We start from the raw sequence: 24854 nt of genomic DNA on the forward strand, positions 1-24854 counted from the left end.
GGGGCTCCCAGGGGCGAAATTTTGGGAATTTTGGGAATTCCGGAGCTCCGGCCGCTGCCTCCGGCTCCTTTCCCAGTCCGGCGGAATTTTGGGGGGAATTCCCCCAAATTTGGGGAATTTTTCGGGAGGTTCCAGCTGGGAATTCCGGGGGTCCCGCCCCCTTCGTTTTTCCGGGAATTTTGGGGGTTTTTTTTAGGGATTTTCCGGCTTTTTCTTGACCGAAATTCGCTTTTTCCGCGCCGCCAACATCTCGTAGAAGGGATCCACGCTCACCGCCGCCCTGCCGGAATTTCGGGAATTTTTAGGAATTTTTTGGGAATTTTTGGGGTCCCAACACCTCAGGGACCCCCCAGGAAAAAATTCCACCCAAAATCCCCCCCAAAAATCCCAAATTTGTGAGAAAATGACCCAAAATCCCCCCAAAGTCCCCCAAAAATTCACCAAACCCCCCCCCCAAAAATTTCCCCCAAATTTCCCAAAAATTCCACAAAAATTCCCTAAAAATCCCACAAAAATACAAAGAAAAAATCCCCCCCAAAAAATTCCCCAAAAATCCCCCCAAAATTCCCATTTTGACCCCAAAAATCTCATTTAAAAACCCCAAATAACTTACGGATTTTTTTTTAATTTTTGGGAAGTTTTTTGGGAATTTTTTGGAATTTTTTTTGGAATTCTGGGTCTCACTGGATGGATTTGAACCCAAAAATCCCCCAAAAATCCCATTTTAACCCCCAAAATTCCCATTTTAACCCCCAAAAATCCCGTTTAAAAACCCCCAATTAATTCCCGTGATTTTTTTTTAATTTTTTTTGATTTCTTTGGAATTTTATGGAATTTTGGGGAATTTTTTCCGGTCACACTGGATGGATTTGATCCATAAAATCCCATTTTTGTGTCCAAAAATCCCATTTTCACCCCCAAAAATCCCATTTAAAAACCCCAAATGAACTCCATGGGATTTTTTCTAAATTTTTGGGAATTTTTTGGGAATTTTTGATAATTTTTTCTGGGAATTCCGAGACTCACTGGATGGATTTGAACCCAAAAATCCCCCAAAAATCCCTGAAAAATCCCATTTTCATGTCCAAAAATCCCATTTTAAGCCCCAAAAACCCCATTTAAAAACCCCAATTAAATGTACAGAATTTTTTTATGAATTCCAAGGAATTTTTTGGGAATTTTAGGGAATGTTTTCCTGTCTCACTGTATGGATTTGATCCACTCGTCCTTCTGCTCCCGCGTGGGCGCGGAGATCCGGTACACGGCGTGGTTCCCCTCCACCACGCGCCCGTCCGCCTCCGTCTTGCACGCCTTGATCAGCTGCCCCCGGCTGTTGGGGATGTACAGCTCGAAGCAGTGCTGGGAAACGGGAAAAACCAGTTAAAACCAGTTAAAACCAGTTAAAACCAGTAAAAACTAGTTTGGGGAAAATTGGGGTGGGATTGGGTAAAAGGCGCCAGAGATCAAGGGGAAAAATGGGGTAAAAATGGGAATTTTGGGGTCTTTAAAATGGACTGGAAAGGCTTAAAAAACAGTTAAAACCAGTATGAACCAGTATAGACCAGTATAAACCAGTAAAAACCAGTATAAACCAGTTAAAAAACAGTATGGACCGGTTTGGGGAAAATTGGGGTGGAATTGGGGAAAGGGCGATGGAGGTAGAGGGGAAAAATGGGGGAAAAATGGGAAAAATGGGAAATGGGGGGAAAAATGGGAATTTTGGAGAGTTTAAAGTGGTCTGGAAAGGGTTAAAAATCGGTATAAACCAGTTAAAACCAGTTAAAACCAGTATAAACCAGTTTGGGGAAAATTGGGGTGGGATCAGGTAAAAGGCGCCAGAGATAGAGCGGAAAAATGGGGGAAAATGGGAATTTTGGGGAGTTTAAAATGGTCTGGAAAGGGTTAAAAAACAGTTAAAACCAGTATGAACCAGTTAAAACCAGTAAAAACCAGTAAAAACCAGTAAAAACCAGTTAAAACCAGTTAAAAAACAGTATAAACCAGTTTGGGGAAAATTGGGGTGGAATTGGGTAAAGGGCGACGGAGATAGAGGGGAAAAATGGGAATTCTGGGGTCTTTAAAATGGACTGGAAAGGGTTAAAAACCAGTATAAACCACTTAAAACAGTACAAGCCAGTTAAAACCAGTATAAACCAGTTAAAACCAGTTAAAAAACAGTTAAAACCAGTAAAAAACAGAAAAAACCAGTTAAAACCAGTAAAAACCAGTTAAAAAACAGTAAAAAACAGTATAAACCAGTAAAAAACAGTTAAAAACCAGTTAAAACCAGTTAAAAAACAGTTAAAACCAGTAAAAAACAGAAAAAAACAGTTAAAACCAGTAAAAACCAGTTAAAAAACAGTAAAAAACAGTATAAACCAGTAAAAAAACAGTTAAAAACCAGTTAAAAACCAGTTAAAACCAGTAAAAACCAGTTAAAACCAGTAAAAACCAGTTTGGGGAAAATTGGGGTGGGATCGGGTAAAGGGCGATGGAGGTAGAGGGGAAAAATGGGGAAAATGGGATATTTAGGGGAGTTTAAACTGGTCTACAAAGGGTTAAAAATCGGTATGAACCAGGTTAAACCAGTACAAACCAGTATGAACCAGTTTGGGGAAAATTGGGGTGGAATCGGGTAAAGGGCGATGGAGATAGAGGGGAAAAAATGGGGGAAATGGGGGAAAAATGTGGATTTTAGGGACTTCAAACTGGTCTGGAAAGGGTTAAAAAGCAGTTAAAACCAGTAGAAACCAGTATAAACCAGTACAAACCAGTATGGACCGGTTTGGGGAAAATTGGGGTGGAATTGGGTAAAGGGCGATGGAGACAGAGGGGGGAAAATTGGGGAAAATGGGAATTTTGGGGACTTTAAACTGGTCTGGGTAAAAATCGGTATGAACCACTTAAAACCAGTATAAACCATTAAAAAACCAGTTAAAAACCAGTAAAAAACAGTATGGACCAGTTTGGGGAAAATTGGGGTGGAATTGGGTAAAAGGCGCCAGAGATCAAGGGGAAAAAAGGGGTAAAAATGGGAATTTTGGGGTCTTTAAAATGGACTGGAAAGGGTTAAAAACCAATAAATACCAGTAGAAACCAGTATAGACCAGTATAAACCACTTAAAACCAGTATAAACCAGTTAAAAAACAGTATGGACCGGTTTGGGGAAAATTGGGGTGGAATTGGGGAAAGGGCGATGGAGGTAGAGGGGAAAAATGGGGGAAAAATGGGAAAAATGGGAAATGGGGGGAAAAATGGGAATTTTGGAGAGTTTAAAGTGGTCTGGAAAGGGTTAAAAATCGGTATAAACCAGTTAAAACCAGTAAAAACCAGTATAAACCAGTATGAACCAGTAAAAACCAGTTAAAAAACAGTATGGACCGGTTTGGGGAAAATTGGGGTGGAATCAGGTAAAGGGCGATGGAGGTAGAGGAGAAAAATGGGTGGAAAATGGGAATTTTGGGGGGTTTAAAGTGGACTGGAAAGGGTTAAAAATCGGTATAAACCAGTAAAAACCAGTTAAAAACCAGTAAAAACCAGTATGGACCGGTCTGGGGAAAATTGGGGTTAAAGGGCGATGGAGGTGGAGGGGAAAAAAGGGACAAAATGGGGGGAAAAAATGGGGGGAAATGGGGAAAAAATGGGAATTTTGGGGAGTTAAAAGTGGTCTGGAAAGGGTTAAAAACCAGTATGGACCAGTATGGACCAGTAAAAACCGGTTTGGGGAAAATTGGGGTGGGAATGGGTATTTTGGGACAATTTCTGGGGTGATTCTGGGGTGTTTTGGGGAATTTTGATGTGATTTTTGGGGTTATTTTGGGATAATTTTTGGGGCCTTTTGAAATGAATTTTGGGGTGAATTTGGGGTTATTTTGGGACAATTTTTGGGTGATTCTAGGGTATTTTGGGGTTATTTTGGGGTGATTTTGGGGGTTATTTTGGGGTTATTTTCAGGCGATTTTGGGCTGATTTTTGGGGGATTTTGGGCTGATTTTCGGGGGATTTTGAGAAGATTTTTGGATGATTTTTGGGGTTATTTTGGGATAATTTTTGGGGTGATTCTGGGGTATTTTGGGGTGATTTTGGGACAATTTTTGGGGTGATTCTGGGGTATTTTGGGGTTATTTTGGGGTGATTTTGGGGGTTATTTTGGGGTTATTTTCAGGCGATTTTGGGCTGATTTTGGGGGGATTTTGGGCTGATTTTTGGTGGATTTTGAGAAGATTTTTGGATGATTTTTGGGGCATTTTGAGATGATTTTTGGATGATTTTTGGGGTTATTTTGGGATAATTTTTGGGGTGATTTTGGGGTGATTTTGGGTGATTTTTGGGGCTCTCACCGGCTTGCGCGGATCCTCGACCTCGCGGATGCTCAGGTTCTCCAGGGGGATGATTCCCCGCGGCTCCTTGTCCTGAAAATTCCGGAATTTCAGGAATTTTTTGGGAATTTTTGGGAATTTTTGGGGAATTTCAGGGAATTTGGGGTTTTTTTGGGGAAATTTGGGATCCCAGGGAGGGATTTTGGGGTGGATTTGGGGGATTTTGGGGCAGATTCCACCTGGTGGATGATCCCTGCAGCTCCTTGTCCTGGAAATTCGGGAATTTTGGGGAATTTTGGGGTGAATTTTGGGAATTTTGGGGTGAATTTGGGGGATTTTGGGTCTCACCGTGGTGTACTCGAAGTAGTAGAGGTGAATTTGGGATATTTTGGGTGGATTTTGGCTGTTTTGGGTTATTTTGAGGTGGATTTGAGGGATTTTGGGGGTCCCGAGATGGATTTTGGAATTTTTGGGGTGAATTTTGGGAATTTTGGGGTGAATTTTGGGGTGAATTTTGGGGTTTTTGGGTCTCACCGTGGTGTACTCGAAGTAGTAGAGGTGAATTTGGGATATTTTGGGATATTTTGGCTGTTTTTGGGTTATTTTGAGGCGGATTTGAGGGATTTTGGGGGTCCTGAGATGGATTTTGGAATTTTTGGGGTGAATTTTGGGGTGAATTTTGGTAATTTTGGGGTGAATTTGGGGGTTTTTGGGTCTCACCGTGGTGTACTCGAAGTAGTAGAGGTGAATTTGGGTTATTTGGGGTGGATTTTGGCTGTTTTGCGTTATTTTGAGGCGGATTTGAGGGATTTTGGGGGTCCCGAGATGGATTTTGGAATTTTTGGGGTGAATTCTGGGAATTTTGGGGTGAATTTGGGGTGAATTTTGGGGTGAATTTTGGGGTTTTTGGGTCTCACCATGGTGTACTCAAAGTAGTAGAGGTGAATTTGGGTTATTTTGGGTGGATTTTGGCTGTTTTGGGTTATTTTGAGGCGGATTTGAGGGATTTTGGGGGTCCCGAGATGGATTTTGGAATTTTTGGGGTGAATTTGGGGTGAATTTTGGGGTGAATTTTGGGGTTTTTGGGTCTCACCGTGGTGTACTCGAAGTAGTAGAGGCAGTTGTCGGTCAGGATGAACCAACGGCGCTTCCACGTCTTCACCCGCCCGCCTGAGGGGGATTTGGGGGAAATTTGGGGGATTTTGGGCAATTTTGGGGATTTTGGGGAAATTTGGGGGCATTTTGGGTGAGCTCGGGGTAAATTTGAGGAGATTTTGGAGGGAATTTTGGAAAGATTTTGGATTTCTGAGGTAATTTTTGGGGGAATTTGGGTGAGATTTGGGTGAATTTTGGGAGATTTTGGAGGGAATTCAGGAGAATTTTGGGGGAATTTGGGGGATTTTGGGAGATTTTGGATTTTTGAGGGAATTTTGGGGGGATTTCCGGGGAGTTTTGGGTGAATTTGAGGAGATTTTGTGGGGAATTCAGGGGAATTTTGGATTTTTGAGGGAATTTTGGGGGATTTGAGGGAATTTAGGGGGAAATTCAGGGTAAATTTGGGGAATTTGGGGGATTTTGGGGAAATTTGGGATTTTTTGGAGGAATTTTGGGGGGATTTGGGGAGAGTTTTAGGGAAATATGGGAAGATTTTGGGGCAAACTCAGGAGAATTTCAGGGAATTGGGGAGAAATTTGGGGAATTTTGGGGAATTTTGGGGAATTTTGGAGTGATTTTGGATTTTTGGGGGGATTTGGGGGGAATTTGGGGATTTTTTGGGGGGTCCCCACCCCTGCACTCACCTCCTGGGGGGGTCCCAAAGGCAGCACCGGAGAAAATTTGGGGGAAATTTGGGGAATTTTGGGAACATTTTGGGAATTTTTGGAGTTTATAAAATTTTGGGGGGATTTCGGGGAATTTTGGGAGGATTTTAGGGGAATTTTGGGGGAATTTGGAAAAAATTTGGAAGAATTTTAGGGAATTTTAGGGACATTTGGGTGAATTTTTGGGGATTGGGGAATTTTGGGGGAATTTGAGAGAATTCCATGAGAATTTTGGGAAAATTAGAGGAAATTTTAGGGAGATTTGGGGGAATTTTAGGGAAAATTTGGATGAATTTTTGGGAAATTGGGGAATTTAGAGGAAATTTTTGGGGAGATTTGGAGAATTTGGAAGGAATTTGGGGAAATTTGGGGGAATTTTGGGAAAATTTGGGGATATTTGGGAAGAATTTTTTTGGGGAAATTTTGGGGAAGAAAAGAAAGAAAAAGGAAAAAAAACCATTAAAATTCAGCAAAACCAAACTGGGGGAACTGGGAGGGGGCGTGGCCAATGCGAGGTGGGCGTGGCCAAAGCGAGGTGGGCGTGGCCAATGCGGGGTGGGCGTGGCCAATGCGAGGTGGGCGTGGCCAATGTGAAGTGGGCGTGGCCAGGGGCGTGTCCCACCCCCTTTAACCCAATAAAAGGTCAAAAATTGCCCAAAATTTGGGATTTTGGAGTATTTCGGGTGGGATTTTTTGGGCGTGGCCAGGTGAGGGCGTGGCCCAGGTGAGTGGGCGTGGCCCAGGTGAGGTGGGCGTGGCCCAGGTGATGTGGGCGTGGCCATGGCAGATCCCACCCACATTCAAGCCCCAAAAACCTCAAAAAATGACCAAAAATCGTAATTTTGGAGTATTTTGGGCGGGATTTTTTTGGGCGTGGCCAGGTGAGGGCGTGGTCCAGGTGAGGTGGGCGTGGCCCAGGTGAGGAGGGCGTGGCCAGGGCAGACCCCACCCACTTTGAGCCACATTCGAGCCCCAAAAAACCTCAAAAAATGACCAAAATTGGGGATTTTTGAGTATTTGGGGTGGGATTTTTTGGGTGTGGCCAGGTGAGAGTGTGGCCCAGGTGAGTGGGCGTGGCCCAGGTGAGGTGGGCGTGGCCCAGGTGAGTGGGCGTGGCCAGGGACGAGTCCCACCCTCTCCAAACCACCCTAAACCCCCATAAAACCAAAAAAATGACCAAAAATTGGGATTTTGGAATATTTCGGGCGGGATTTTTTGGGCGTGGCCAGGTGAGGGCGTGGCCCAGGTGAGTGGGCGTGGCCCAGGTGCGGTGGGCGTGGCCAGAGCAGATCCCACCCACTATGAGCCACATTCAAGCCCCAAAAAAACTCAAAAAATGACCAAAAATCGGAATTTTTGAGTATTTCGGTTGGGATTTTTTGGGCGTGGCCAGGTGAGTGGGCGTGGCCAGGTGAGGGCGTGGCCCAGGTGAGGTGGGCGTGGCCAATGCGTGGTGGGCGTGGTCATAGCAGATCCCACCCACATTCACGCCCTAAAAAAACTCAAAAATTGCCCAAAATTTGGGATTTTCGAGGATTTTGGGCGGGATTTTTTGGGTGTGGCCAGGTGAGGGCGTGGCCCAGGTGTGGTGGGCGTGGCCCAGGTGAGTGGGCGCGGCCAGGGGCGAGTCCCACCCTCTCCAAACGACCCTAAACCCCCCCAAAAAATAAAAAAGGACCAAAAATCGGGATTTTTGAGTATTTTGGTTGGGATTTTTTGGGTGTGGCCAGGTGAGGGCGTGGCCCAGGTGCGGTGGGCGTGGCCCAGGTGAGTGGGCGTGGCCACGGGTGTGTCCCACCCTCTCCAAACAACCCTAAACCCTCATAAAACCAAAAAATTGCCCAAAAATTAGGATTTTGGAGCACTTTGGGCGGGATTTTTTGGGCGTGGCCAGGTGAGGGCGTGGCCCAGGTGAGGGGGCGTGGCCCAGGTGAGCGGGCGGGGCTCACCCAGCTTCAGCAGCCAGCCCTCGCGGTCGGGGTTGAAGAAGGTGTGCGTCAGGTCGTTGCCGTCGTCCTCGGGGATCTTGAAGGGCTCCGAGCGGATGCTCTCGTACAGGTTCTGCGTTTCGGGGAAAATTCGGGGGGTTTTGGGAAAATTCGGGGGTTTCGGGGAAATTTGGGGATTTGGGGGGAAATTTGGGGAATTCGGGGATTTGGGGGAAAATTTGGGCGAAATTTGGGGGAAATATGGGGATTTGGGGGGAAAATTCAGAGATTTCAGGGAAAATTTGATGTATTTTTGAGGGAAATCTGGGGATTTTGGGGAAAGTTTGGAAATTTTGGGGAAAATTTGTGGATTTTGGGAAAATTTTGGGGACTTCTCAGGAAATTTGGGGATTTTTGAGGGAAATTTGGGGATTTGGGGGGGAAATTCAGAGATTACGGGGAAAATTCTGGGGAAATTCGGGGATTTGGGGAAAATTTGTGGATTTTGGGAAAATTTTGGGGACTTCTGGGGAAATTTGGGGATTTTGGGGGTAAAATTCAGAGATTTCAGGGAAAATTTGGGGGATTTTTGAGGGAAATTTGGGGATTTTTGGGGAAAATTTGGAAGTTCGTAAAATTTTAAAATAAAATAAAAGTACGTAAAATTTTAAGAGTTTTTGAAGACATTTGGAGATTTTGGGGAATGTGGGGAATGTTTGGAAATTTTGAGAGAAATTGGGTTATTTTGGGAAAATTTTGGGGACTTCTGGGGAAATTTGGGGGTTTTTGAGGGAAATTCAAAGATTTTTGGGGAAAATTTGGGAGTTTTTGGGGAAGATTTGGAGATTTTGGGGGGAACTGTGGGGAATTTGGGGAAAATTTGGGAATTCTGGGGAAAAATATGAGGAATTTGGGGGTAACTTGGGGATTTTGGGGAAAATTTGTGGATTTTGGGGACTTCTGGGAAAATTTGGGGATTTTTGAGGGAAATTTGGGGATTTGGGGGGAAAATTCAGCAATTTCGGGGGAAATTTGGGGGATTTTTGAGGGAAATTCGCAGATTTTGGGAGAAGATTTGGGGGATTTTTGAGGGAAATTTGGGGATTTTGGGGAAAATTCAGAGATTTGGGGGAAAATTTGGGGGATTTTTGGGGAAATTTGGGGATTTTGGGGGAAAACTCAGAGATTTTGGGCAGCCTGTAAATCAAATCTCCGCCATTTTGATGGCCTAAAACCCCCCAAAATTCTTATTTTTTCACCATTTTCTCCCCAAATTTCACCCAAATTTCACCCAAATTTCACCCAAATTTCGCCCAAATTTCGCCCAAATTTGGCCCAAATTTCGGCCCCACCCTGAGCAGCTCCTCGGGCAGGTCGCCGCCGTCGTTGATGCCATAAAACCCCCCAAAATTCCCATTTTTTCACCATTTTCTCCCCAAATTTCCCATTTTTTCACCTTTTTCTCCCCAAATTTCACCCAAATTTGGCCCAAATTTCGGCCCCACCCTGAGCAGCTCCTCGGGCAGGTCGCCGCCGTCGTTGATGCCCTAAAAACTCCCAAAATCCTCCTTTTTTCACCATTTTTTCACCATTTTTTCCCCAAATTTCACCCAAATTTCACCCAAATTTCACCCAAATTTCACCCAAATTTCACCCAAATTTCACCCAAATTTCGCCCAAATTTTGGCCCCACCCTGAGCAGCTCCTCGGGCAGGTCGCCGCCATCGTTGATGCCCTAAAAACCCCCCAAAATTCCCATTTTTTCACCATTTTTTCACCAAATCTCACCCAAATTTCGCCCAAATTTCACCCCCCACACCTGAGCACACCTGGCCACGCCCCCCCCGGCCACGCCCACCCCGAGCACCTGTCAATCAAATCTCCGCCATCTTGGATGCCCTAAATCCCCCCAAAATTCCCATTTTTTCACCATTTTTTCCCCAAATTTCACCCAAATTTCCATTGACACACCTGTCCACGCCCCCTGACCACACCCACTGACCACGCCCAATGACCACGCCCACCCCGAGCAGCTGTCAATCAAATCTCCGCCATTTTGATGCCCTAAAACCCCCTAAAATTCCTATTTTTTCCCCAAATTTCACCCAAATTTCACCCAAATTTCACCCAAATTTCACCCAAATTTGGCCCAAATTTCTCCCCACCCTGAGCAGCTCCTCGGGCAGGTCGCCGCCGTCGTTGATGCCGCGGTTCATGGCCACGAAGCGCTCGGCCGAGGGTTTGTCGCGCACGTTGGGGTTGTGCAGGCTCGTGTTCAGCATGATCACGGCGAAGGACAGCACGTAGCACGTGTCTGGGGGGAAAAACCAAAATCCCGGGTTTTTACCAAAAAAATCGGACAAAATCCGCTTTTTTCACAATGAAAATCAGCCAAAATTCGCTTTTTTCCCAACAAAAATCGGTAAAAAATGCATATTTTTAAGTCCAGATTTGGGAAAAATGCGGATTTTTAACCCCAAAATTCACTGAATTCTCCAATTTCCAGCCATTCCAAAAAATTCCTGCCTGAAATCCCAAAAATTCCTAATTTTTATGGCGAAAATCGGCCAAAATCCGCTTTTTTCCCATCGAAAATCGGTAAAAATTCGCATTTTTAATGCCAGGTTCGGGGAAAATGCCCATTTTTAACCCCAAAATTCAGCAAATTGTAATATTTCCAGCCATTCCTGAAAACTCCCCGCCTGAAATCCCAAAAATTCCAATTTTTTACGGCAAAATCGGCGAAAATCCGCTTTTTTCCCAATGAAAATCGGTAAAAAATGCATACTTTTAAGCCCAGATTCGGGAAAAATGCGCATTTTTAACGCCCAAAATTCACCAAATTCTCCAATTTCCAGCCATTCCAAAAAATTCCTGCCCGAAATACCAAAATTCTTATTTTTTACAGTGAAAATAGGCCAAAATTCGCCTTTTTCGCACTGAAATTTGGTAAAAAATCACATTTTTTACCTCAAATTCATGAATTTTCAGCCATTCCCCAAAATTCCGACATTCCCTAAAAATTTCCAAAGAGTTCCCGTTCATTTCCAAAAAATTCCCACCCAAAATCTCAAAAATTCCTATTTTTACAGCAAAAATAAGCGAAAGTTAGCTTTTTTACACTGAGAATTGGTAAAGAAACGCCCATTTTTAACCCCAGATTTGGAAAAAATGCGCATTTTTAATGCCCAAAATTCACTAAATTCTCCGATTTCCAGCCATTCCAAAAAATTCCTGCCTGAAATCCTAAAAATTCCTATTTTTTATGGCGAAAATAAGTGAAAATTCGCTTTTTTTGCACTGAAAATTGGTAAAAATTCGCATTTCTAACTCCTAAATTATTGAAATTCACAAATATTCAGCCATTCTCCAAAATTCCTGACATTCCCAAAAAATTTTCAGCCATTCCCAAAAAATTCCCACTCGAAATCCCAAAAATTCCTATTTTTTACGGCGAAAATAAGCAAAAATTTACCTTTTTCGCACTGAAAATTGGTAAAAATTCGCATTTTTAACGCCAGATTCGGGAAAAATGCGGATTTTTAACCCCCAAAATTCACTGAATTCTCCAATTTCCAGCCATTCTGAAAAATTCCTGCCCGAAATACCAAAAATTCCAATTTTTTACAGAAAAAAAAGGGAAAATTTGCTTTTTCTGCACTGAAAATTGGTAAAAATGAGCATTTTTAACTCTAAAATTCCTCAAATTCACGAATTTTCAGCCATTCCCGAAAAATCCTGACATTCCCAAAAGATTCCCACCCGAAATCCCAAATATTCCTATTTTTTACAGTGAAAATAAGTGAAAATTCGCTTTTTTTGCACTGAAAATTGGTAAAAATGAGCATTATTAACTCCAAAATTCCCTAAATTCTAGAATTTTCAGCCATTCCCCAAAATTTGTGACATTCCCAAAAAATTTTCAGCCATTCCCAAAAAAATCCCACCCGAAATTCCAAAAATTCCTATTTTTCACGGCCAAAATCGGCCAAAATCCGCTTTTTTCCCATCGAAAATCTGTAAAAAACGCACATTTTTAACCACAGATTTGGGAAAAATGTGGATTTTTAATCCCAAAAATTCACCGAATTCTCCGATTTTCAGCCATTCCTAAAAAATTCCCCGCTCAAAATCCTAAAAATTCCTATTTTTTACAGCAAAAAAAGTGAAAATTTGCATTTTTTGCACTGAAAATTGGTAAAAATTAGCATTTTTAAGCCCAAAATTCCCTAAATTCAAGAATTTTCAGCCATTCCCCAAAATTTGTGACATTCCCAAAAAATTTTCAGCCATTCCCGAAAATTTCCCGCCCAAAATTCCAGAAATTCCTGGTTTTTACGGCGAGAATAAGCAAAAGTTCACTTTTTTCACACCAAAATTTGGTAAAAAGGAGCATTTTTAACCACAAATTCCTGAATTTCCAGCCATTCCCCAAAATTCCCGACATTCGCTAAAAATTTCCAAAGAGTTCCTGTTCATTTCCAAAAAATTCCCACCCAAATCCCAAAAATTCCTATTTTTCACGGCCAAAATCGGCCAAAATCCGCTTTTTTCCCAATGAAAATCGGTAAAAAACGCACATTTTTAAGCCCAGGTTCGGGAAAAATGTGGATTTTTAATCCCAAAAATTCACCGAATTCTCCGATTTCCAGCCATTCTGAAAAAATCCCCACCCGAAATCCCCAAAATTCCCATTTTTTTCGGTGAAAAGAAGCGAAAATTTGCTTTTTTCGCACTGAAAATTTGTAAGAATGCGTATTTTTATCCCCAAAATTCCCTAAATTCAAGAATTTTCAGCCACTCCCCAAAATTCCTGACATTCCCCAAAATTTTTCAGCCATTTCAAAAAAATTCCTACCCGAAATCCCAAAAATTCCTATATTTTACGTCAAAAATATGTGAAAATTCGCTTTTTTCGCACTGAAAATTGGTAAAAATTCACATTTTTAACCCCAAATTCCCCAATTTCCAGCCATTCCCCCAAATTCCCAGCCACAGGTGTGCCCAGGTGTGCCCAGGTGTGCCCAGGTGTGCCCAGCTATGCCCAGGTGCATTACCTGTACCCAGGTGTGCCCAGCTGTGCCCAGGTGCATTACCTGTACCCAGGTGTGTTACCTGTGCCCAGGTGTGCAGTTACCTGTACAGGTGAACACGCCCGGGTTGCACAGGCAGTACCGCTGGGCGTGTTACCTGTGCCCAGGTGTGCCCAGGTGTGCCCAGGTGAGTTACCTGTGCCCAGGTGAGTTACCTGTGCCCAGGTGAGTTACCTGTACAGGTGAACACTCCGGGGTTGCACAGGCAGTACCGCTGGGCGTGTCAGGGCTGTGCCCAGGTGTGTTACCTGTACCCAGGTGTGCCCAGGTGTGCCCAGGTGTACCCAGGTGTGTTACCTGTGCCCAGGTGTGCCCAGGTGTATCACAGGTGTGCCCAGGTGTGCCCAGGTGAGTTACCTGTGCAGGTGAACACGCCCGGGTTGCACAGGCAGTACTGTGGGCGTGTCAGGGCTGTGCCCAGGTGTATCCCAGGTGTGCCCAGGTGTGTTACCTGTACCCAGGTGTGTTACCTGTACCCAGGTGTATCCAGGTGTATCTCAGGTGTGCCCAGGTGTGTTACCTGTCCCACAGGTGAGTTACCTGTACAGGTGAACACTCTGGGGTTGCACAGGCAGTACCGCTGGGCGTGTCAGGGCTGTGCCCAGGTGTGTCTCAGGTGTGTGTTATCTGTACCCAGGTGTGTTACCTGTGCCCAGGTGTGCCAGGTGAGTTACCTGTACAGGTGAACACCCCCGGGTTGCACAGGCAGTACCGCTGGGTGTGTTACCTGTACCCAGGTGTGTCAGGGCAGTGCCCAGGTGTGTGTTACCTGTACCCAGGTGTATCTCAGGTGTGCAGTTACCTGTACAGGTGAACACCCCCGGGTTGCACAGGCAGTACCGCTGGGCGTGTCAGGGCTGTACCCAGGTGTGCCCAGGTGTGTCTGTGGCTGTACCCAGGTGTGCCCAGGTGTGCCAGGTGAGTTACCTGTGCAGGTGAACACCCCCGGGTTGCACAGGCAGTACCGCTGGGTGTGTCAGGGCTGTGCCCAGGTGTGTTACCTGTGCCCAGGTGTGCCCAGGTGTGTCTGTGGCTGTACCCAGGTGTGCCCAGGTGAGTTACCTGTACAGGTGAACACGCCCGGGTTGCACAGGCAGTACCGCTGGGCGTGTCAGGGTGTACCCAGGTGTGTCAGGGCTGTGCCCAGGTGTGTTACCTGTACCCAGGTGTGCCCAGGTGTGCCCAGGTGCGTTACCTGTACAGGTGAACACGCCCGGGTTGCACAGGCAGTACCGCTGGGCGTGTCAGGGCTGTGCCCAGGTGTGTGTTACCTGTCCCACAGGTGTGCAGTTACCTGTGCCCAGGTGTGCGTTACCTGTACAGGTGAACACGCCGGGGTTGCACAGGCAGTACCGCTGGGCGTGTCAGGGCTGTGCCCAGGTGTGTTACCTGTGCCCAGGTGTGCAGTTACCTGTACAGGTGAACACGCCCGGGTTGCACAGGCAGTACCGCTGGGCGTGTCAGGGTGTACCCAGGTGTGTCAGGGCTGTGCCCAGGTGTGTTACCTGTACCCAGGTGTGCCCAGGTGTGCCCAGGTGCGTTACCTGTACAGGTGAACACGCCCGGGTTGCACAGGCAGTACCGCTGGGCGTGTCAGGGCTGTGCCCAGGTGCATTACCTGTGCCCAGGTGTGTGTTACCTGTACCCAGGTGTATCTCAGGTGTGCCCAGGTGTGTTACCTGTGCCCAGGTGAGTTACCTGTACAGGTGAACACCCCCGGGTTGCACAGGCAGTACCGCTGGGCGTGTCAGGGCTGTACCCAGGTGTGCCCAGGTGTATCTCAGGTGTGCCCAGGTGTGTCAGGGCAGTGCCCAGGTGTGCCCAGGTGTGTGTTACCTGTCCCACAGGTGCGTTACCTGTACAGGTGAACACGCCCGGGTTGCACAGGCAGTACCGCTGGGCGTGCCCAGGTGTGCCCAGGTGTGTTACCTGTACCCAGGTGTGTTACCTGTGCCCAGGTGTGTTACCTGTCCCACAGGTGTGCAGTTACCTGTACAGGTGAACACCCCCGGGTTGCACAGGCAGTACCGCTGGGCGAACGCCTCCATCATCCGATCGATCTTCTGCGCCTCCCCCGGCAGCCGGAAACTCCACAGGAACTGCCTGGAACGTTCCGGAAAGGTCACCTGGGGGCACCTGGGGTCACCTGGGGTCACCTGGGGTCACCTGGGGGCACCTGGGCACACCTGGGGGCACCTGGGGTCACCTGGGGTCACCTGGGGTCACCCGGGGTCACCTGGAATTCCCGAAAAGCCGCACCTGGGGAGCCCCAAACCCACCTGAGATGTCCCAGAACTTACCTGGGAGGCCCCCAGGTAACCCCAGGTGAGTCTCAAGTGTGCCCAGGTGTGCCCAGGTGTGCCCAGGTGTGTCCCAGGTGTGCCCAGGTGTGTCCCAGGTGTGCCCAGGTGTGTCCCACCCTCCCCAGGTGTGCCCAGGTGAGTCTCAGGTGTGCCCAGGTGTCCCCAGGTGTGTCCCAGGTGTGCCCAGGTGAGTCTCAGGTGCCCCCAGTTGTGTCCCACCCCCTGAGGTGTGCCCAGGTGAGTCTCAGGTGTGCCCAGGTGAGTTTCCATCATCACCAGCTGTGCCCAGGTGTGCCCAGGTGTGGCCCGGGTGTGTCCAGGTGAGTCCCCATCACTCCCAGGTGCCCCCAGGTGACTCTCAGGTGTCCCCAGGTGTCCCCAGGTGTGTCCCAGGTGTGCCCAGGTGTGCCCAGGTGTGTCTCAGGTGTGCCCAGGTGTGTCCCAGGTGTGCCCAGGTGAGTTCCCATCACTCTCAGGTGTGTCCAGGTGAGTTCCCATCACTCTCAGGTGTGTCCAGGTGAGTTCCCATCACTCTCAGGTGTGCCCAGGTGTGTCTCAGGTGTGCCCAGGTGAGCCCCGCCCCCCCAGGTGAGCCCCGCCCCCCAGGTGAGCCCCGCCCCCAGGTGTGAAGCCCCACCCCCCAGGTGTGCCCAGGTAAGCCCCGCCTCCCAGGTGTGAAGCCCCGCCCCCAGGTGAGCCCCGCCCCCCAGGTGAGCCCCGCCCCAGGTAAGCCCCGCCCCGCCCCCCAGGTGAGCCCCGCCCCCAGGTGAGCCCCGCCCCCAGGTGTGAAGCCCCGCCCCCAGGTGCCCCACCTGAGCGCCTGCACCAGGTTGAGGTCGGTGAACTCGTGCAGGTCCACGAAGGCGTGGAGCACGCCCAGGTTAAACTCCTCCCTGGGGGCGGGGCCGGGCTGTCAATCATCACCCCTGGCCACGCCCACCCCCTGTCAGTCATCCCTGGCCACGCCCACCCCCTGTCAGTCATCCCTGGCCACGCCCACCACTGTCAATCATCACCCCTGGCCACGCCCACACATTGTATATCACCCCTGGCCACGCCCACACCGCCAATCACCCAATCACCAGCCCTGTCAATCACCCCTGGCCACGCCCACCCCCTGTCAATCACCCCTGGCCACGCCCACCAGGGCAATCACCCAATCACAGCCCTGTCAATCATCCCTGGCCACGCCCACCCCCTGTCAATCATTCCTGGCCACGCCCACCCGGGCATTTACCCAATCACCGGCCCTGTCAATCACCCCTGGCCACACCCACCCCCTGTCAATCACCCCCTAGCCACGCCCACACTGCCAATTACCCAATCACCAACCGTGTCAATCATCCCTGGCCACGCCCACCCATTGTCAATCATCCCCGGCCACGCCCACACTGCCAATCACCCAATCAGAGCCCTGTCAATCACCCCTGGCCACGCCCACCCCTGTCAATCACCCCTGTCAATCATCCCTGGCCACGCCCACACTGCCAATCAGCCATTCACCGGCCCTGTCAATCATCCCTGGCCACGCCCACCCGGCCAATCACCCAATCACAGCCCTGTCAATCATCCATGGCCACGCCCACCCCCGTCAATCACCCCTGGCCATGCCCACACTGCCAATCACCCAATCACCAGCCCTGTCAATCACCCCTGGCCACGCCCACCCCTGTCAATCACGCTGGACTTGTTTTGGCCACGCCCACGGGTTCAAATAAGCCCCGCCCCCAGCTGTCAATCATTGCTTCCCTCAGTCCCTCCCAGTGCTCCCAGTTCCCTCCCAGTCCCTCCCAGTTGCTCCAAATCCCGTCCCAGTCTGTCCCAGTTCCCTCCCAGTCCATCCCAGTTCCCTCCCAGTGCCCTTTGAACCCTTCCCAGTCTCTCCCAGTTGCTCCTAGTTCCCTCCCAGTCTGTTCCAGTCCGTCCCAGTTTCCCTTTAACCCTTCCCAGTCCATCCCAGTTCCCCTTTAGTCACTCCCAGTGGCTTCCAGTTCCTTCCCAGTCACTCCCAGTCCATCCCAGTTTCCCTTTAACCCCCGCCAGTTCCCTCCCAGTTCCCTCCCAGTCCCTCCCAGTGCATCCCAATTCCCCTTTAGTTGCTCCCAGTGGCTCCCAGTGGCTCCCAGTCCCTCCCAGTTGCGCCCAATCCCTTCCCAGTTCCATCCCAGTCCCCCCCAGTTCCCTCCCAGTCTGTTCCAGTCCATCCCAGTTTCCCTTTAACTCCTCCCAGTCCATCCCAGTCCCTCCCAGTCCATCCCAGTTCCCTTCCAATCCCCTCCCAGTCCCTCCCAGTTGCTCCAAATCCTGTCCCAGTCCATCCCAGTTCCCCTTTAACCCCTCCCAGTTCCCCCCAATCCCCTCCCAGTCCCCCCCAGTCCCTCCCAGTTGCTCCCAGTCTGTCCCAGTCCATCCCAGTCTCCCTTTAACCCCTCCCAGTCCCTCCCAGTCTCTCCTAATCCTCTCCCAGTCCATCCCAATTCTCCTTTAACCCCTCCCAGTCCCTCCCAGTCCCTCCCAGTCCCTCCTAGTCCTCCCCAGTTCCATCCCAGTCCCTCCCAGTCTGTCCCAGTTCCCTCCCAGTTCCCCTTTAGTTGCTCCCAGTGGCTCCCAATCCATCCCAGTCCCTCCCAGTCCCTCCCAGTTCCCTCCCAGTCTGTCCCAGTCCATCCCAGTCCCCCCCAGTTTGCCCAGTCCGTCCCAGTTTGCCCAGTTTGCCCAGTTGGCACCTCTCTCCCAGGTAGTCTCCGATGGCCGTTTTGTTCAGCCCCTCCCCCTTGTAGAGGAAGCGCGCGATGTCCTCGGCCGTGTGCCGCAGCAGCTCCTGCTCCACCAGGAACTGGATCCCCTGCAGAATTCCCAAATTCCCGAATTCCCGGAATTCCCAAAAATTCCCAGACACGAATCCCAAAAATCCCCGCGGAAAAAACCCAAAATTCCCATTTTTTTACAGCGAAAATAAGTGAAAATTCGCATTTTTTACATTAAAAATCTGTCAAAATTCACATTTTTAAAGCTCAAAACCTTCAGGTTCCCGAATTCCCAAAATTCCCAAATATTCCCAACCATTCCCAAAAAATTCCCATGCAAAAGACCCAAAATTCCCCATTTTTACAGGGAAAATAAGCGAAAATTTGCTTTTTTTAACCACTGAAAAATCACATTTTTAACCCTAAAACTTCCCAAATTCCCAAAAATTCCCGAACATTCCCAAAAATTCTCAACCCCAAATCCCAAAAATCCCCGCGGAAAAACCCCAAAATTCCCATTTTTTAGAGCGAAAATAAGTGAAAATTCGCTTTTTTTACATTAAAATTTCGAATTTTTTGCCCTAAAAACCCTCAGGTTCCAAAATTCCCGGAATTCCCGAACATTCCCAAAATTCCCAGACCCAAAGCCCAAAAATTCCTGCGGAAAAAATCCCAAATTTCCATTTTTTAGAGCGAAAATAAGTGAAAATTCGCATTTTTTACATCAAAAATCGGTCAAAATTCGTATTTTTAAGGCTCAAAACCTCCAACTTCCCAAATTCCCGAAATTCCCGAATTCCCGGAATTCCCGAAAATTCCCAGACACAAATCCCAAAAATCCCCGCGCAAAAACCCCAAAATTCCCATTTTTTACAGCGAAAATAGGTGAAAATTTGCCTTTTTTACATTAAAAATACGAATTTTTTGCCCTAAAAACCGTCAGGTTCCCAAATTCCCAAAATTCCCAAAAATGCCAAAAAATTCCCAAAAATTCCCAAAAAATTCCCAAAAAAAAACCCCAAATTCCCCATTTTTACAGCGAAAAGAAGCGAAAATTTGCTTTTTTTACACTGAAAATCGGTCAAAATTCACATTTTTTGCCCTCAAAACCTTCGGGTTTCCAAATTCAAAAAAAATCCCAAAAATTCCCCAAAAATTTGTGCCCAAAGTCCAAAAAATTCCCCGTTTTTACGGCGAAAATAAGTGAAAATTCGCTTTTTTTACACCGAAAATTGGTCAAAATTCACATTTTTTAAGCTCAAAACCCTCAACTTCCCAAATTCCCGAAATTCCGGAAAATTCCAAGACCCAAATCCCAAAAATCCCCGTGCAAAAAACCCAAAATTCCCATTTTTTACAGCGAAAATAAGTGAAAATTTGAATTTTTTACATTAAAAATTCGAATTTTTTGCCCTCAAAACCCTCAGGTTCCAAAATTCCTGAAATTCCCAAAAATTCCCAAAAAGTTCCAGCGCAAAAAACCCAAAATTCCCCATTTTTACAGCGAAAATAAGCGAAAATTCCCTTTTTTTTACACCCAAAAATGGTCAAAATTCAACATTTTTGCCCTCAAAACCTTCGGGTTTCCAAATTCAAAAAAAATCCCAAAAATTCCCCAAAAATTCATGCCCAAAGTCCAAAAAATTCCCCGTTTTTACGGCGAAAATAAGTGAAAATTCGCTTTTTTTACACTGAAAAATGGTAAAAATTCAAATCCAAAAAAATCCTCCAAATTTCCGAACATTTCCCCAAAAATCCCCCAAAATTCCCAAATTTTTACCCAAAATTCCCTGAAAAACTCCCCCAAAATCCCAAAAAGTCTCAAATTTCCCCCAAAAATCCCCAAAATTCCAAAACTCCATCAAAAATTCTCAAAATTTCCCAAAGAATCCCCCAAAAAATCCCCCCAAAAATCCAAATTTTTTCCCCAAAATACACAAAAAATTCCCCCAAAATTCCCCAAAAATCCCAAAATTCCTAGAAATTCCCAAAACTCCCCAAAATTCCCGAAATTCCCAAATTCCCGCTGACCTTTTTTGGGTCCATGTTGAATTTCTTGCGGCCCATCCCCATCTTCCGGTTCCGCTGCAGCGTCTTGCTGGAATTTCGGGAATTTCGGGAATTTTGGGAATTTTTGGGGATTTTTGGGGATTCTGACAAAAATTTGGGGGAAATTTGGGGGAAAATTGGGGATTTTTGGAGTTAAAAATGGGAATTTAGGGGATTTTGGGGGCATTTTTGGGAATCCTTGGGAATATTTTGGGAATTTGGGGGTCAAAAATGGGAAATTTTGGGAATTCGGGGAAAGTTTTGGGAATTTTTGGGGAATTTGGGGCAAAATTTGGGGTCAAAAATCGGCATTTTGGGGAATTTGGGGGGAATTTTTAGGGATTTGGCAGGAAATTTTGGGGATTTTTTTGGGAATATTTTGGGGATTTTTTGGGAGTATTTTGGGGATATTTTGGGAATATTTTGGGAATATTTTGGGAATATTTCGAGAATATTTTGGGAATTTGGGGGGATATTTTTGGGGCTATTTTAGGAATATTTTGGGATATTTTTGGGAATATTTTGGGAACTCTTTGGGGATTCATTGTGGTATTTTTGGGATATTTCTGGGGCTATTTTGGGATTTTTGGGGGATTATTTGGGAATATTTTGCGGCTATTTTGGGAATATTTTGGGGCTATTTTGGGAATTTTTTGGGAACATTTTGGGGCTATTTTGGGAACATTGTGGAGCTAATTTGGGATTATTTTGGGGCTATTTTGGGAATATTTTTGGGGTATTTTGGGAATATTTTGGGTACATTTTGGGGCTATTTGGGGAATTTTTTGGAGCTATTTTGGGAACATTTTGGGGCTATTTTGGGATTTTTTGGGAGATGATTTGGGATATTTCTGGGGATATTTGGGGATATTTCTGGGGCTATTTGGGGAATATTCTGGGGCTATTTGGGGGCTATTTTGGGAGTATTTTGGGAACATTTTGGGGATTAATTGGGGTATTTTTGTGGCTATTTTGGGCACATTTTGGTAACATTTTGGGAACATTTTGGGGATTAATTGGGGTATTTTTGGGGCTATTTTGGTGCTATTTTGGGAATATTTTGGGAACATTTTGGGGATTAATTGGGGTATTTTTGGGATATTTCTGGGGATATTTTGGGGATATTTTGGGATTTTTTGGGAGATGATTTGGGATATTTTTGGTGCTATTTTGTGAATTTTTGGGGAACATTTTGGGCACATTTTGGGATTTTTTGGAGGATGATTTGGGATATTTTTGAGAATTTTTTGGGAACATTTTGGGAACATTTTGGGAACATTTTGGGAACATTTTGGGGCTATTTTGGGAGTATTTTGGGAACATTTTGGGGATTAATTGGGGTATTTTTGTGGCTATTTTGGGCACATTTTGGGAACATTTTGGGAACATTTTGTGGCTATTTTGGGCCATTTTTGGGGCTATTTTGGTAACATTTTGGGCCATTTTTGGGGAACATTTTGTGGCTATTTTGGGCACATTTTGTGCCCATTTTGGGCCATTTTTGGTAACATTTTGGGCCCATTTTGGGCCATTTTTGTGCCCATTTTGGGCCCATTTCGGGCACATTTTGGGAACATTTTGTGCCCATTTTGGGCCATTTTTGGCCCGTTTTGGGGCTCCTGACCTGCCCTCGGTGGCCTCCAGCCCCTCGACCTCGGTGATGGCGTCGCTGAGCTCCTCCCGCAGGCGCCGGATCTCCCCCAGCAGCTCCTGCTTCCGCCGCCGGATCGACTCCAGCTCCCGACGCTCCTCCGGGGACAGGTCCGGGGGCACTGCGGGCACAGCGGGCACAGGTGGGCAAAGGTGAGATCACCTGGGCACAGCTGGGTACCGCCCTGGCACACCTGAGCTCACCTGGGCACACCTGGGCACCGCCCTGGCACAGCTGAGCACCACCCTGGCACACCTGAGTGCATCCCTATCACTCCTGGGCACATCTGGGCACACCTGGGCACAGCTGAGATCACCTGGGCACACCTGGGTATGTCTATGATACACCTGGGTGTGTCTATGGCACACCTGGGCACTGCTCTGGCACACCTGAGTTCACCTAAGTACATCCCTGGCACACCTGGGCACACCTGAGTACATCCCTGTATCTTCTGGGCACACCTGGGCACACCTGGGATACACCTGGGCACAGGTGGGCACCGCCCTGGCACATATGGGCACCGCCCTGGCACACCTGGGTATGTCTATGATACACCTGGGCACACCTGAGATCACCTGGGTGTGTCTATGGTACACCTGGGCACACCTGGGATACACCTGGGAACCGCCCTGGCACACCTGGGTACTGCTCTGGCACACCTGGGCACACCTGGGTATGTCTATGATACACCTGAGTGTGTCTATGGCACACCTGAGCTCACCTGAGTACATCCCTGTCATACCTGGGCACACCTGGGCACACCTGGATACACCTGGGTATGTCTATGATACACCTGGGTGTGTCTATGGCACACCTGGGCACACCTGGGCACACCTGGGTACCGCCCTGGCACACCTGGTTATGTCTATGGCACACCTGGGTGTGTCTATGGCACACCTGAGCTCACCTGAGTACATCCCTGGCACACCTGGGCACACCTGGGCACTGCTCTGGCACACCTGGGCACACCTGAGTACATCCCTGGCACACCTGGGCTCACCTGGGCACTGCTCTGGCACACCTGGGCACACCTGAGTACATCCCTGGCACACCTGGGCTCACCTGGGCACCGCCCTGGACACACCTGGGCACTGCCCTGGCACACCTGAGCTCACCTGAGTACATCCCTGGCACACCCAGGCCTCACCTGGCCACGCCCACATTGCCTTGACCACGCCCACATGGCACCTGGGCACACCTGGGCACCGCCCTGGCACACCTGGGCACACCTGGGCACACCTGGCCACGCCCACATTGCCTTTACCACGCCCACCCGCACCGCCCTGGCCACGCCCACTTCCCACCTGCCCGTCATTTCCATGACCACGCCCCTTCCCCATCAAGCCCCGCCCCCTCATTGACTCAGTGCCCCGCCCCGCGCTGGCCACGCCCCTTTTCCGCATAAAGACGTGGGGGCGTGGCCTGACCAAAAGAGGCGTGGCCGTTACTAATGAATATTCATCAATCAGAATAGGCGTGGTCTAATTTGCATAGATCACAGGGCGTAATTAAAGAAAAGGGGCGTGGTCCGAAAAGGGCGTGGTCCTTTAAAAAGGGGCGTGGTTACGTCATAAAGGCCACGCCCACCCACGTGACCGCTCCTCGCCGCGCCATTGGTCCGCGCCTCACGAACCCTCTCCCCCCTCCCCGACCCCTCCGCTCCTTCCCCGCCGCCATTCCCGCCCCGGCCCCGCTCCCGGTCCCGCTCCCGCCGCCCTCACCGTAAACTCCGTCCTCCATGGCGGCCCCGGGGCGGCCCCTCCGCCTCCGCCGCCGCCGCCGCCGCCGCCGCCGCCGCCGCTCCGCCCGCCCCGCCGGGCCCGGGCCCGCGCCGGCTCCGCCACACGGCTGCGCCCGCCCCTCCTGCCGCGCCCGCCAATCAGCGCCGCGATCGCCCTGAGTGACAAGCGGCGCGGCCAATGGGAGGAGGGGGAAGGCGGGAGCAGAGCGCTGAGCAATGAGAGCGCGCGGAGGGTGATTGGCAGAGGGATGGACCAATCACAGAGTGGGGTGGGGCTGATATGATTGACAGGTGTCTCAGCCAATAGCAAGGGGGATTTGGGAAAGAGGCGGGCTTAACGCTTTATTGGCGTTTTGAGGAGTGCTTGTTAATATTAATGAGGCTCATTAATATTAATTAGGTGGCCTGAGGGCCTTTCCAGGTCTCAAATGTCCCAACTGGCCCCAAAACCCTCAAATTACCCAAATTCCCACAAAATTACCCCAAATTCCCCAAATTCTTACAAAATTTCCTCAAATTCCCACAAAGTTACCCCAAATTCCCCAAATTCTCACAAAATTACGCTGAATTCCCCAAATTCCCACAAAATTACCCCAAATTCCCCAAATTCTCACAAAATTACCCCAAATTCCCCAAATTCCCACAAAATTACCCCAAATTTCCCAAATTCTTACAAAATTTTCTCAAATTCCCAAAAAGTTACCCCAAATTCCCCAAATTCTCACAAAATGATCCCAAAATGACCCCAAAATTCTCACAAAATGACCCCAAATATCCCAAATTCTTACAAAATTTCCTCAAATTCCCACAAAATTACCCCAAATTCCACAAATTCCCACAAAAGGACCTCAAAATTCCACCAATTCCCACAAAATTTCCTCAAATTCCCACAAAATTACCCCAAATTCCACAAATTCCCACAAAATGACCCCAAAATTTCCCCAATTTCCACAAAATTTCCTCAAATTCCCACAAAATTACCCCAAATTCCCCAAATTCTCACAAAATTACCCCAAATCCCCCAAATTCTCACAAAATGACCCCAAAATGCCCCCGATTTCCACAACATTTCCCCAAATTCTCACAAAATTACCCCAAATTCCCCAAATTCCCACAAAATTTCCTCAAATTCCCAAAAAATTAACCCAAATTCCACAAATTCCCACAAAATGACCCCAAATTCCCCAAATTCCCACCAAATT

General features: G+C 48.0%; 1 protein-coding gene across 2 annotated transcripts; it reads right to left on the minus strand.

The window, feature by feature from the left end:
* CYTH2 (cytohesin 2) lies at positions 1–23783 on the minus strand. 2 transcript variants are annotated; one of them, XM_041713022.2, is made up of 12 exons: positions 23633–23783; positions 21885–22032; positions 20243–20309; positions 18191–18309; positions 16277–16357; positions 15152–15264; positions 10234–10382; positions 8089–8201; positions 5414–5492; positions 4342–4413; positions 1205–1359; positions 1–280 (listed from the first exon to the last, which is right to left on the minus strand). In XM_041713022.2, the coding sequence occupies exons 1-12, from the start codon at positions 23649–23651 to the stop codon at positions 193–195; spliced, it is 1203 nt and encodes a 400-aa protein (XP_041568956.1). In that variant the 5' UTR covers positions 23652–23783; the 3' UTR covers positions 1–192. The 2 variants fall into 2 exon arrangements, with proteins under 2 accessions (XP_041568956.1, XP_072777677.1); XM_072921576.1 differs by lacking the exon at positions 20243–20309 and having other exon boundaries at positions 23633–23759.
* Positions 23784–24854: the final 1071 nt, after the last annotated feature.

Source organism: Taeniopygia guttata, chromosome 37 (genome assembly GCF_048771995.1).
Source record: "Taeniopygia guttata chromosome 37, bTaeGut7.mat, whole genome shotgun sequence".
NCBI lineage: Eukaryota > Metazoa > Chordata > Aves > Passeriformes > Estrildidae > Taeniopygia > Taeniopygia guttata.

Excerpts from the sequence above, each read along its gene's own strand:
- CYTH2 (XM_041713022.2), bottom strand. Across the intron at positions 10,383-15,151 it reads GGGGGTGTTCACCTGTACAG|ACACGTGCTACGTGCTGTCC; the intron begins GTAACTGCACAC and ends TTTTCCCCCCAG. Across the intron at positions 5,493-8,088 it reads GGCTGGCTGCTGAAGCTGGG|AGGCGGGCGGGTGAAGACGT; the intron begins TGAGCCCCGCCC and ends CAAATCCCCCTC.